Genomic DNA, 14,091 nt, shown 5'->3' with positions numbered 1-14,091 from the left:
GGTCAATTATTTGAGTACCATGAGTGGGTAATAATACTGACATTGATTATGACAGTACTAAAAAACAGAGACGCCTGATATGCGAAACACATCCTGAAAGGGTGTGGGGTGGGAGTGGGATTTACAAAATCAGAACCACTATTATTGCTCTAGGTACATCTTCAGACCCTCGTTTTCAGCCTTCTATACTTGTAGACTATTGTGGTATTGTTGGAGGAGGATTTGAGAGCGCTGTGAGATGGCTGGATGGGTCTCTCACCAGTCTTTAACCACACTTACAGGGAAACCCAGATTCCCGTAAAAACACAGGGCCTGCTCCATTGTTTGCCCCCTGGCTCCAGCTCCTACCATGCTGGGTGCACCCTTGTGCTTAACCATCCATGGTCACTGTGCTTTTCTGTGTTTTGCCTGGGTCCATGCACTTTCACTCATTGCAACAATGTAGCTGTCTGCTTTATTTCACCTTATGGACCATCAACATATTGCTGAAGACTGAAGTGATCAGTTAACTGGCCATTAATGGCAGCTGCAGCAAAATGGTGTAAGTACCTGTCCATATAAACAGGGGTCAAGTCCTGACAATTAGTGTCAGGGGACTCACAAACAGACAAATGAGATGTGACTTCGCCAGAAATTATCATATCAAGGTGAAATATGCACATTTCATTAAATTGGCTTTGCGTAACCACACAAATTGCACAGGGCAAATTGCATTTGCCTTTCATAAAATCAACACACACACAAAACCAAGAGAGGATATTTTCTTCTAATACTGTTTTTGAAAACGTTAAAAGGTGTGCATGTTTTAAACTCCAAGAACAAATGCAAATGTTTTCCATGGGACCTGCAGTATCGAAATGGGACATTTCACCTTTAGTTATTATTCTTCATCAGGTTACATAGTGCAGTGGTGAAGTGTCCGGTCTACAAACCGACAAAGTGGTTTGATCCCTGAGGTAAGCTTTAATTCATACATTCAAAGTTTCACATTTTAGCTGGGGGGTACTGAGTCCCCCCTCTGAATAACGTGGGTGGACTCCGTCCCCCTGCGTGTACCCTCGACTGGAGCCCTGATATAATAGCAGTGCCTGGCACAGGCCTAATGCTTCTACGCAAACCAAAACTGTTGGCTTTGCCAATGCTTGTTTTTAACAGAACTTCAGTGGAGCACACGCATAGTGCTTATAAATCGAGTGGCTGGAGGCAGACCTGGTTATGATATTTGTACTACAGCAGTTGCACGTTTACAGCTCCAATTAAGTCATTAACTTTCAGAAGGCCGCTTTTAAAAAAACACTGGTAGGCACTTTGCGCACAATATATGTTTGTAAGGCTTGATAAAGTTAGCTCAAAGAGACCCCATGAGGATGTGACTTGGGCGGGGAGGGGCAGGAAGTGGGTGGGAATGGCCATAGAGACTAGCATGGCCATGGGCAGTCACTGGGTGGGTAAATAACGAAACAACACCTGCAAGCTGTGTGTCCCTTCTCATTTTTAATTTCTCCATAGCTGTAATGTAATGCAATAGTTGCGGCTTATATGTGCCACCTAATAGCCAAAAGTAAAAGCAAGGGTCATGGTGATGTCCACGTGCAGTTAAGACTGAGGGGCATTGGGGCGCTGCCACAGGAGGGTTTAGTTGCTTGGTCTGTCACGGAAAAGTCACCTGAGGAGAAGTGACCCGGAGCCCCCAAAAAATCACGCGTTATTTCGATCATTCCTGTTAAAATATGGCAACTCTTGAAAAAGAAAAAAAAATATTCCAAATACATTTCTTCAGCAGATGTAACGTGGTAATTAGTCTGTGATTAAAATGTATCAGCGTTATACTCGAATCGACCATGAGAATATAGCACAAAGCAATTTCACCAGTGCTGCGTGTCCCAGTGGCTATAGATATCCAGACTGAAAAGTATTAACCTGAGACCCCATTTCAATGAAGAGCCATCTGTATAAAACATGTACAGCTGACAAAGAAGCTCTTGCAGGAAATAATGAAGAAAATGGTCGAGCATTGGGGAGCCGTGCTAAAGAAAAAGGAGTACCAGAATGATGCATGACTCTGAAAATTTAAAGTAAACGGATGTGGAATTAAGAGTAGATGAGTTTTCACAGTGGAGTTAAAGTAAAATGACATTTTGTTTTACAGTTGCTGCCATACCTCAAGACCAACCTTACGGGATTTAAGCAATTGGAAATTCTGAACTTCCGGAACGGAAGTGTCATCGTCAACAGCAAAATGAAGTTTGCCAAGTCTGTACCATACAACATCACGGAGGCAGTGCACTGCGTGCTGGAAGACTTCTGCGACGCGGCTGCACAGCGCCTCCACTTGGAGATTGACAGCTACTCCCTGGATGTCGAGCCTGGTAAGCTCACGCATTCAGGGCTGACACATTGCAAAGAATTGTTTTACCTTCACTGACACTTTTCTGTTCCCTTACCCCATTATTGGTTGCCCCAAGGGGTATAAGGGTACCATATTTTCACTATATGAATCCCATACATGCACACCTAATTTCTATCTTCTTTCTTTGGGGGGCAAATTTTTCTAACCAGTATTATGATTATTAGACGTGCCTATTTCTGCACTCACGTCAAAGCATCCCATCTGCGCATATATCACGTCTATGTGAAAATGAAGTCATTAAAAAAAACTAGTCATCTAAAAGCTGTTTTAAAAAATGTGGTCATTCTCAAGCAATGCAAAGTGTGAACATGATGCCAGTGATAAGGTCGCCAAAAAATCTATTTTTAAATACACAAAAGTACAATGCTACTATCCTAACAATGACCCAAACCTCTAATGGAACATCCAGAATCACCCTAATTAAATTAATAAATCCTACTCTTACTCTAATTACAGCCCTTATTCTACCCTGAACTAACCCTTCAATGCACTAAACCATTTTATTTGCATGTGACTCAATGCAAACACCAAATGAATAGAAAATGAACAGTGAATCTAACTCCAACCCCATCAACAGCTTGTCACAAATTATGTAGCTCTTACAACTTCAGCACCAGCACTCGCCAAACTCCCTATCCCTTTCTTCAAAGCCTTACCATAACTCCTACCCTTACGCTATCCTGATACTTAATCTATCCTGACCAATAACCAATTCCCAACATCAGCAGCCCTCCCACAACTATGATGACCCTAACCCTTACCCAAAAGCTTTACTCTAACCGTAACCCAATGCTAAACAAAGCATTCACAAGTCCATCAACCCCCCACCCTCCGTCCTCCCTTTGCCCTGGCACATACCCAGGAGCACCGCATTTCTGGATAATTTTCAGCACCATTTTTGGACTACTTTTGCATGGTGACTTTTTTTAATGCAGAGGTATTTTCTCCACAATTTTTTCACTGAGTACATTTTTGTTGGCAAAATTTTCACTGGATACCCATATATCTAGTCAACCGACCAAGTAATACTTTTCAACCTAAAAGAAACTAATTTGTAAGATTGCATTATTCGATTAATGAAATCCTGCAGTGACCTACAATGTATCCTTATTTTGACCTTCAACAATCGAGTACGCTCGCATCATTCCAAATTCTGTTTTTTAGTTAGTGGATGTCATGTAATGTAAATGGGTCTTATATAGTGCCCTTCTGCCAAAAATGTTGGCCTTGCTGCCCATGGCTAGCTAAAATAGAGAGGCAGAGTGTGTTAGTCTGATAGCGGAAAGGCAGATACGGAAACCTGTCTTATTGATGGATGCAGGTCGGAAGTACCCGTTACTCATGTGCCAAATTGAAAATCTCTGTTGTTTGTGTTTGGTATGGACCGGGGCAAGTTAGCCGTATGGGCAGCCCCCGGGTTGTGGAGTACAGAAATTGATAGATGGTTGTTGATAGAAGAGGGATGGGATCTGAGTCTGTTAATTACACTAGACCTGGTCCCTCATCTGAAGGTATGTGGGAAGTGAAAGGATGCAAGATTTTAGAAGTGAGGAGATAGTTGAGGGGTGAGGGGGCGGATGGATAAGAGGAGTGGGTTAGGGTGTTGTTCCTTCCTAGCTCTTGGTTGTCGATTACACTGAGATTCAGATGTGTGTCACTCAGCAGACGATCCATGAATCCAACTGATTTCCAATGGATGGTAGTGCGAAGAGTTTCTCAATTGCTTGTCACAAAGTAGCCAACGTTTCTGATGCACAGTTTTTAGTCAGTTGCTATTACCTTTTATTTCTTTCAAAGTGGTCGGTTCATAAACCACGTCTTGAGCTGTTTCCTAAAAGTCAGGTTGTTCACTTCTAGGCAGAGATGTCTGGGTAGTTTGTACGACTGCTTCGGGGGCAGAACTGATGACGAGGATCTTCTTTGTCATTTCGTATTAAATTTAGGGACTAGTACAAGTGCTGCATTGCTAGACCTAAGTGCTTTGGGAGGAGTGGAGTGTTTAAACGTATGTATGAAGGGGTAAGAGCCTTTAACATGAAATTAATGAGTGGTACAAAGGGTTAGAAATTAACCCTTTTTTTGGGGTATCCATTGATAAAGTCACCTGGGAAAAGGTCGCCAGGGGGCAACATTTCCCTAAATTTCCACTCCTACAAAAATCAAGTGCTTTCCCCAAATACTTAGGACTGGAGTTAGAAGAGAAAATGTTACCCGTCCTAGAATATGTGGGGGAAGGCTTTTATGGATGCAGGGAAAAAAGTCGTTTACCTGGTGACTTTTTCCCAGGGGACATTTTCACATAAAATCTTTTTTTTGATCGGCAGCCAGTGAAGAATTTGTAATGCAATTCAAAGTGCTTACTTTTGAGAAGAAGTCTTGTTGCTGCATTTTGAACTCTTTAAAGTTTCCTCATTAAGTAATCTGCAAATCCGAGAGAAAGGCTGTTTGCAAAGTCTAGTTCGGGTAGTATTAGAGAAATTATGGCCATGGCCCTGTGAGTGAATGTTAAGTAAGGTAAAATGCGGCATAGCATATTCATCTGGGAGAAACAGTTTCTGTCTGGAGCGTTTGTTGACGGGTGATTCACAAATTTGTAGAATATGTGTGTGTCATCCATTTAGAAGTAGCAGGAGACACCATATCCATTGATGAGGTCTAGTAGGAGTGTCATGTCAAAGTTTGTCTCACTGGTGTATATTCAGCACATTGTGCTTTCAACTGATATCCAGAAAGAGCTTACAGGGAGTGCACATCTCACTATCTCTACATCAATCTCCTAGTGTGAGTAACAGGTGTTGGAAGCTCCGATTGGGGTACATTAATGCAACTTCATAAGGATCCTGTAGAGGGTAGGTCCTAGAGTTCAGAGGACTTTGGTACAGAATGATGGTTTGCTTCCACAGCTGTTTGAGGTCGCTAGTTTCTGAACCTTTTGGCTGCAAGCACTTTGGAAATGAAGAGTTCTAAGATAGCTGAGCGGGTTAATGCATCTGCTGCATATAAATCCATGTAACCTGTGGGGTGCATTTAAGGCCTTAAGCAGGAATCCCCTTCACCTAAATAAAAACACATTTAAACAGTGCCACAAAAGCGGCTGTGCTTTTGTCTTCCGGGCACATGTGTGGCAAGCGTTGAACACTGCCACCCAAAGAATGGCTCTGCATTTGCTTTCCTTTCATTTGAATCATAAGAACATTACCTGCTTTCAGAACGGCTCTACATTTGCTGTTCTGTCATCTGAATACCAAAGTTGCGCACAGCATTCAAGATGGCCCTGCATTTGTTCTTTCTTTCATCTGAAATACCACAAAGTTGTGCGCTGCATTGAAAAATAGACCTGCGTGCTTTATTCCATCTGAATGCCAAAGAGTTCGACAATACATCCCAAAAACAGCATTGTCTTACTGATAAATCACATGAGTGGCAAAGATGTCTACATTTCACTCGACACAGCTTTTGTTTCCCTTTGATGTGAACCACTGCGCTCAAAACATTGCAAATAAAAGAAACAGCATGACCTTCCCTCTTTATTCTGTGTCCATGAACCAACAGTAGATGCAAACCCACTCAAAAAGACAGGACCGCATTTGAAACTTTAAATGAAATATTGCTTGCACACTTGTGAAGGGAAATAAGGTTAAATTACGTTTAAAACTCATTGTGAAATGACAATTTTGGTTGTACAGAAATGTCAGTGAATATGTGTGGGTGGTGGGTTTGGCTACACAGGCATGCTATGTTCTTCCCCACGGCACTTCAGCTACCTGGAGAAGCAGTAAAACCAGTTTGGCTTAGGCAGAAAAAAACTCAATTGGAAGTCCGGCATCCCCTGGAAGTCATGCTTATTAGTGAACTATTTAGCAATGGCAGGTGAGGTGGCCGAGAGTGTGAGGATTCACTGCCCTTACAGACTAACAGGCCGTACTGGAAGAGGGAACAAAGAATGCCAGTTTGGCTAGTGCGTGACCAAGAAGCGTGATTCCCTCCAGCACCCACTCTGAAAGATGAACTGTCAAACTTCAAAGGGCATCATAAAAGCCCTTTGTTGCAAGCCGAGCCAGGAGGAGAAAGTTTGCTATGGGGGATTGCAGCACCACACTCACTTGTGACTAATCCTCCACACTGACATTAAAGGACTTCTTCATTTTAAGAAATTTTTCCCAGCACCCTGAATAAGTAATAATTTTGTATTATGCTAGTTTTCCGTGTGATTTTTTGGTGGATGTAAAGAGACAAAGTGCATGTTTCTAGCACTTTGGGAACTGAAATGGCCAGGAAAGATGCATTTCTGGCTGATTTATAAGTGGGACAAATATGAAACTAGGTGGAAAGATGGAAAGTTATGTTATGAACATGTGTATTCATTGGCAGAATTTTAGCTGTTATGCATTTCAAGAAAAGGGCAAAAATGTGGCAATGGGCTATGCTACCGTGCATGGGGATGGCGGTCGGCTTGTCTAATACCCTGTAACACACTGAAACCGCATATTCACTTCTTATGGCGATGGCTATTATAAGTTTGGAGTTATGATCCATAACTAATTTTTGCTGAAAAGTTGACATAAGAAACAAAGACATGTCATAAATGCAAATAGACAAATGACGCACTCTCCCCTGAACCAATAGGCCCGGGGGGGGGGGGCAGAGAGAGGAATGACAGACTGTCCTATCCCAGCATAGGAGTAATTCCAGAGTACTTCCCTCCAGATTGTAAAATGAATAATGTCATTTGGGCTATATAAGGGGGGCACAGAGAGAAACAAGGGAATCCATCCATCCATCCACAGCAAGATACACAGATTCCAGAACCAGACATACACAAGAATCCAGGGGAGACAGGAGAGGAGGAAGCTGATCCCATCCAAGAGAGTGCAGTGAATAGATCCATGGCTAGCTGACCCCATCCAGGAGAGCGTAGTGACCAGACCCTAGCCTACCTGTCAAGAATCCCATACAGGAGGGTACAGTGACCAGACCCTGGGCTAGCTGTCCAGAATCCCGCCCTGGAAAGCGCAGTGACCAGATCCATTGCCCGAGCTGTCCAGAGTGACCAGAGACCTTGCTGGCTTTCCAGAATCCCAAACCCATGCTTAAATTGTAAGTAGCAAATAACCCCAGTCCCAAATTGCATACCCCTCTCTTGTGAATCTTGCATCCCATTGAAAATCCCATTGAAAGTCCCAAATTGCCGGTCTAAGTCATTCACCTTTCCATAGAAGAATCTGTATTAACCTGTTTTTGTTAGCATATCCCTTTGGTAAATCTTTCAGTAGTCTGTATAAATCCTTAACATTATTTTCAAGTACTTCAATTAATTCCCCTATATAGAGATTCATGGCGTGAGTTGGTTGAAATTCAAAATTAACCACCTTGTGTCAAGTGCCTTTCTTTAATAAGTATAGCCATTAAAGTATAACCTCAACAGAATTAGTCTTCGTGTAACAAAAAACGAATTTGCCCGTGTATTGTGCATTCCTACGAATTCCTAAATTTGCATCCGTCCCATTGAAAAACCCAAACTGTAGTCCCCTTGAGAGCAACCCCTTTCTGTTAGAATCCTATCTGTTATGTGCTTCTGTTCGTCGTCCTTAAAACCGATTTCCGATTTGGTCAGCTAAGCCCTTTCCGTGGCTGCCTGTCATCACAAGTCCCATGTAAAAATACATTTCCATTCTGCCGCATGTGTTTTTCTTTTGCATTTGTTTTCTGTCCCAAAATCGATTTTCCTACCTTGTGTTCACATTGCCCTGGAATGCTGAGTAGTAGTCTTTAAGCTTCCTTATCTTCTAAAGTATAGCAACCCGAATTTCCTTTCTAGCTGTCCCACTGCGCTTGTGAGCTGCTATGCGAGAAATAAGCAAATCTGATTCTGCTGTTTCGCTCCTAAATCGGGTTTTCATTTTCTTTTCTGACTTCCTATCTTGGGGTGGTTGGCTGTATTATCAATTCAATTTTTCTCTCTTTACCTTTACTCCTTGCCACTGCCTTCCATCCACAGGGAATTAAGTTAGTTGATGTTTTGGGGTGAGTGTTGCAGGGGGAGTGCTTAACTTTCATGCTATCAATTGCTCCAGAATCATTTTCCTGTTTGCCATTCCATTAAAGATTCATGAGAATTGTGGGGATTTTGAACTAACTGCGTTGTGGCAATTTTTGCATTTATATTGCCACAACAGTGGTGGCTGCTGTCAAATTGTTTGATTTTGCTTTTATTTTCATTAAACCATAAAATGTATAAATATCTTATTGGTACACACCAGCCTGGTTCCTAGTCCATTTTGACACAGGGGGTTTGTGAAGGTGGGTGCGAGATGGGTTGGGGGCCTACTCAAATATAAGAACCTGTGGTTGATTAAAGATAGATAGCTTTTTTGTTGTGCGCCACATTCATTGTCAGGAGAAGGAGTTCCTGGCTGGAGTGTTCCATGTTATAAAACTGTTACAAACCTGTATAGTACAAGAGCATATGTTGAAGAAATACATGCTCTGTGACAGTTTTAGTGAGGAAAAGGCAGGACTGATTTTGTTTCATCTGGACCTAGCTATAGATAAATCATTTCCATGGTGTAATTCTCTAATTTACTTTTGTGGTGGAAAAAATGACCACTCACGATTCCGGTGTATTGGTGAACAATGTATTAGTAAAAAAACAATAACACTAAAAAAACAAGGCAATGGCAGTATGAGACTTCAGCACAAGTGAGAACCCCCTCCCTCTGTGCACTGTTCTCTTACAAAAAGGAACACATGTATTTTAATGAAGGGGTGGTTTAGACAGGGCAAGGAATCATACTGCAACAATGTTGCTGGCAAGAAACAAAAGCCTCATTATACCAGCTGTGCTCTTTGTTAGTCAGTGTTATCAGGGAGGACATCATATCGTCAAAGTGAATATACTCCTTAAAGATTCACACAGTCTGAGGCAGACGAGAAAACTTGTAATATGATGACTTCCATCTACTAATGCCGCTTTCCTAAGAGAGCAGGAGCCTAAAAGATGCTTACATATGCCAAAAGGATACACATCAGAAGTCAGGGATGCGAAAGCGGGTGTCAAAGTGTTGTGGAAGTGGTCTGTTGTGGGGAGATATTGAAGCAGTCTGTCTTCCCTGGCTTTCATTTGGAGAAGGAGGAGTTGCAACAGTGTGGCAAACAAGGAGTTTAAAAACACAAGCTATGGGCAGAGCCCCGCTTAGGTATCCAAGTGGTATGGAAGTTGTCTGCCGTGGTCCACTGGGGGACGAGGCAGAGGCAAGCTGAATCCTACAAAGGTACTCTTATAAGGCTTGTATATTGAGTGTCATGAGCGAACTGTGTCACTTACTACACCCCCTCCCTGCTGTTTGATCTGCATCTTTCCTATCCTCCTTCTTCCTGTGCTTTATGGTTCATCTACATTGCTTGTAAACATGCCTGCCAAAGAAGTCACAAAGAACAAGATATATAACTTTCAAACTGCTAAACCGTATCACAGAGCGGTTAAGGCTAAAAAATTTACCGGAATAGATACAAATTTGGCTACTGTGTCTGCAGCCGTGGGAGAAGCTAACGTTAATTCAAGAGGAAAGATCATGGCTTTCTCCCAGGCAAGCGAAACAGCCAACATTGTTATTAATGCCACTGTAACCCCCATAGAACCATCTTAATCAATGGTCGAGGATGTGGGCAATCTTGCTCTGGGGCAGAGAATCTGACATTTGCTGGAATTGACAACAATTCCTTACTCTACCTGTGTGATTCACTGCAAGGTCGTTCAAGTGGTGTGCCGGTTATTAGCACTGATAACATAAATCTGATGCCGTCACTTCAAGAGATGGCAATATCAGAGCCAGTGCAGCCCAACACAAAGAGGATATTGGTTACTCCACAATTGTATCCTACTTCTGAGGACGATCAGGGTGAACATACTGAAGCAGAAAGATCAGCAGTGAGCAGTGCTTCAAATAGAACAAACACCAGCCTAAGAAAGAGCGTGGGAGGGCTCCAATACTCTGCCAAACTTTTGCTTAAATTATGTGCGCAAATGCACCTCAAAATAAAGGCACATAGGCAGTCAATGGCATACGTGGTAAAACATGTTGAGCAGGGCCCTCCAGGCACCTCTAATTACCATATACCCACAAGCCCCACTGTTAACCAAAATGAGTGCCTTCTGAATAATGTCCAGAGGAGCTTACAGCAAGAACCAGCAGATGAACAGGACTCAAACTCTACTAACTCTTGTATTTTTCAAATGCGCAAACAAAGACGGTTACTTAAACATCAGTGATGTATGCACAAACCTACACAAGTGACATCACAAACAGAAAGGGAACCTCTTAATTCCACAATCATCTCTCCAACTATGTCCAAACTGAAGAAATTAAGGAAAAGGGAATAGCGCATCCGAAAAAAGGCAACACAGACAGACACTTTAACTAGTTGGCTAATGAAAAATTACAAGACTGAAGCCACCAGTAAAAGTGTCATAAATGAAGTGAATGAATTGATCAACTCGCCAACCTCCTTAATCAATATATTACAAACTAACAAGACAGTCCATCCGGCCAGAGGTGAAACTGGAAAGTTGGTGGCAATATGCGTTCTTAACTCCTCGGTCTTAGAAGTTAAAGAAAAAGGCAAGTAAACAGCTCTACTGGCTCTGGACCCCACAATCTTTATAATTGGAACTATTAACAAGGACTCCACTAGTGGACAAATCAACCAATCAGATTTCTTAACTTTATTACATAGCATACCAACACTAAGAGTATCGAACACTGGCGATTTTGTTTTCATGGAGCCTCTTGCCACAGAAGGAGGGGCATTGTTGTACATCCACAGTCTGAGTCCAGACACGGCTACTTTCATTTGTTACCATCAAAATGCCCTAGTTAAACTGGGCTATTATCTGGATGCAAAACCCTTGCTGAAGTCTACTGTTAGATGTTGTGAAAAGTGTCTGGGGCACATGAAAAATACAACTGTAAATGAGAAAATAGTGCTATCGGCATTTGCCCCTACCGAAACGGACAATGTCCAAGAATGGCTGCGGATACTTAGCTACCTGCCGATATTACCTGCAGAAGAGCAATGATCCTGTAAAATTGGAAGTTGGAAAACCTGGGCGCCTACTCATCTGAATGGAGAAACAGGCTCCCTAAACATAATATTGTGTAATGATATATTTATGTTACAGAAGACATGGCTTATGGCTCCCGTCTTGGTAGATGGGTACAAGCTTCACCAAATCTATGCAAAGAAGGGTCTTAAAGGTCACCCATAGGATGGCCTGTAAATTGTGGTAAAGAATACCTTTAGCACCAATGTGTCTCCGATTAAAGGCACTAAGGGGGACGCTATGGCAGTTGAAGTTACATTCAAACAGAAAAACATAGATGTTCACATGTTACTACTGAATGTGTATGACCCGCAGGGCACTTTTGAAACCGATGCAATTTTTTAATTTATTGATAGGACTGAACTGAACCATTAAAACATGACATGATATTCCTATGTGGTGATCTAAATGTTCGTTGTAGGGATTTGGCTACTTGCTTCACCTTTGACATTAGCAGAGAAAATAGTGTTTTTATACAGAAAAATGCAAATAACTAGAGGAAGGGTGGCTCAATTACATGAAGGAATGGGAGATGGTACTGCTGAATGACTGTACCAAGGGCGACTGTCTGGGAAATGTACCTGGAGAAATGGAAAGCAACAGACAACTCTCAATTATTTCTTTGGTACCAATACATTGCTACAGTATTTAGCTCAAATGAATATTACACCCAATAATTGCAGTGGTAATTGTCTATTAACATTAATAATCAAGATAGTGGACCCAAGTAGAGAGATCAATAAGTATAGCGACATGGAAACTAATCATGCTGGTCACCTAAAAACATAAAAACTGTGACAGATATGGTAACATATGCTAGTCAGTAGGATTCAGATATGCTATCCTATATGACTGCAAATGAGCGTGAGGATTGGCTGAAGAGCATTGTAGCGAGAGTGGTTTCAAATAGAGGTCTCCCAATGAACATTAAAAATAAAAAGAATGTAAAACCCTTCGATAAAAATATCTAAAATGCTAAGAGAGCAACGAGAAGAGAAATCAGATACATTAAAAATAAACCATAGACTTTAATTGACATGGTACTATGTATAAAAGAGCCATGATATTGGCCATAAAAACATAAAAAGAACATAAGATCAATCTGGCAAATTCTGACAACGGAAAAAGGTACTAAAACTAGTATAACACTAAATAGTATAAAGGAGGAAGCCTGGATAAAGCATGTGGCTAACAGTATGTCTGTAGGAGGTCCTACAGATACTGTGAAGTGAGAAAGTGACAAATGCTGGCCTATGATTGCGAGCAAAGATTGTATTTAGGATGCTATTAGAAAATTAAAGAATTCCTGTGCACCGGTCCCAACGGCTTGACTAATATGGTACTTAAGGCAAATCCAGAGGGCTGGTCGAAGATATTGAAAGTCCTTTATGATAAGAATGTACAATCCCGACTTCATGGCAGCAGTCCATCTTGGTACCAATATACAAAAAGGGTATATGAACATCTCCTTCCAATTATAGAGTGCTGTCCATGATTGATGTAACCAGGAAATTATTTGCTTAATTTGTGTTAAGACAACTCTGCAAATGGGCAGATAACAACCTTCTGGAGAAAATGACCATCTTGTTAAGAAGTCGTTTGACAGTAAATTCGAACTCTGTGACTGGAATAACAACTACACTCAGTTGGGCAATCTAAAAGGATGCAAATGTGCGGCTAGAGTAGTCCACAAATATATGATACCGCAGTCCTATTTAATGCAGTGTCTCAATCCACCATTACGAAGACTATTCTACTGTCCCGCACGAAAAGCCTACCGCTACTGACGGTCTGTGGCCCCCAAATGAATGTTCCTGTAAATGCTAGATTTGGTTGGATATGTTGGCTTCAGCACAAAAGGGAGACAGCAAAGCACATGTTCACAGAATGCGAAAAATTGGAACCTTCATACATGTGTATTTTAAGAGAATATGTGAATAATCGACATGATATTAAGTCTGATTCCTTTTGGACTAATTGTCTTAATTATGAGTCCCGTTCTCTTCATTTAGCTCTGTATTGGATCTGGCTGCGTATCATTAAGCTGTTGAAATAGCTAGCTTGTCAGAAACTGTTCAGTGCTATGACTAGTTGAAGTTGATGATGCCTAATAAAGATTTTTATATTTCATTAATAGCTGTAACAATTGATATATTTGCGTTAATCACCTGATACTGTGATGTTCCTTTTTTAAATGTATTTATATTGTTTTATTGCCATATAATTTTCTGAAAAGTTCTATGAACTAAACACAAATAAATAAATAAATAGATAGAAGGCGAGCATTCTTACACGCTAAGTGAAGAGCCTTCACTGTAAAGACATGTGCAGCAAAATCTAAAGCCTCGCCTCGCACAAGCAAGGAGTTGTGTCCTTGCTGGTTGACAGTTACATGTGTTGAACGGGCAAAAGGAGGAGTTTCTGCAATTTTTACTTTTTTTACTCTCTGCCAATCAGTTGGAATATTTATATATTGCCTTTTGTTAAACCGGTTGCCTCTACTCACTGATCTTAACTCTGCTAGAACCCATGCTTAGCAACTACCTGAACAGATGCTTCTTCAACAGGGGCCTGAAAATAA

General features: G+C 41.4%; 1 protein-coding gene across 2 annotated transcripts in view; it reads left to right on the top strand.

The window, feature by feature from the left end:
• Positions 1-14,091, top strand: part of IMPG1 (interphotoreceptor matrix proteoglycan 1) — a 1,923,199-nt gene that overhangs the window by 1,599,382 nt on the left and 309,726 nt on the right. For both annotated transcript variants that reach the window (XM_069606284.1, XM_069606285.1), the window contains exon 14: positions 2,150-2,369. In XM_069606284.1, coding sequence (XP_069462385.1) covers positions 2,150-2,369 — 220 coding nt within the window. The remainder of the gene's footprint in view (positions 1-2,149; positions 2,370-14,091) is intronic.

Source organism: Ambystoma mexicanum, chromosome 4p (assembly GCF_040938575.1).
Source record: "Ambystoma mexicanum isolate Mex_15411 chromosome 4p, UKY_AmexF1_1, whole genome shotgun sequence".
In the NCBI taxonomy this organism is placed as follows: Eukaryota; Metazoa; Chordata; class Amphibia; order Caudata; family Ambystomatidae; genus Ambystoma; species Ambystoma mexicanum.
Note: the sequence above shows the minus strand (reverse complement) of the source record. Positions and strands in the feature narration are given on the sequence as shown.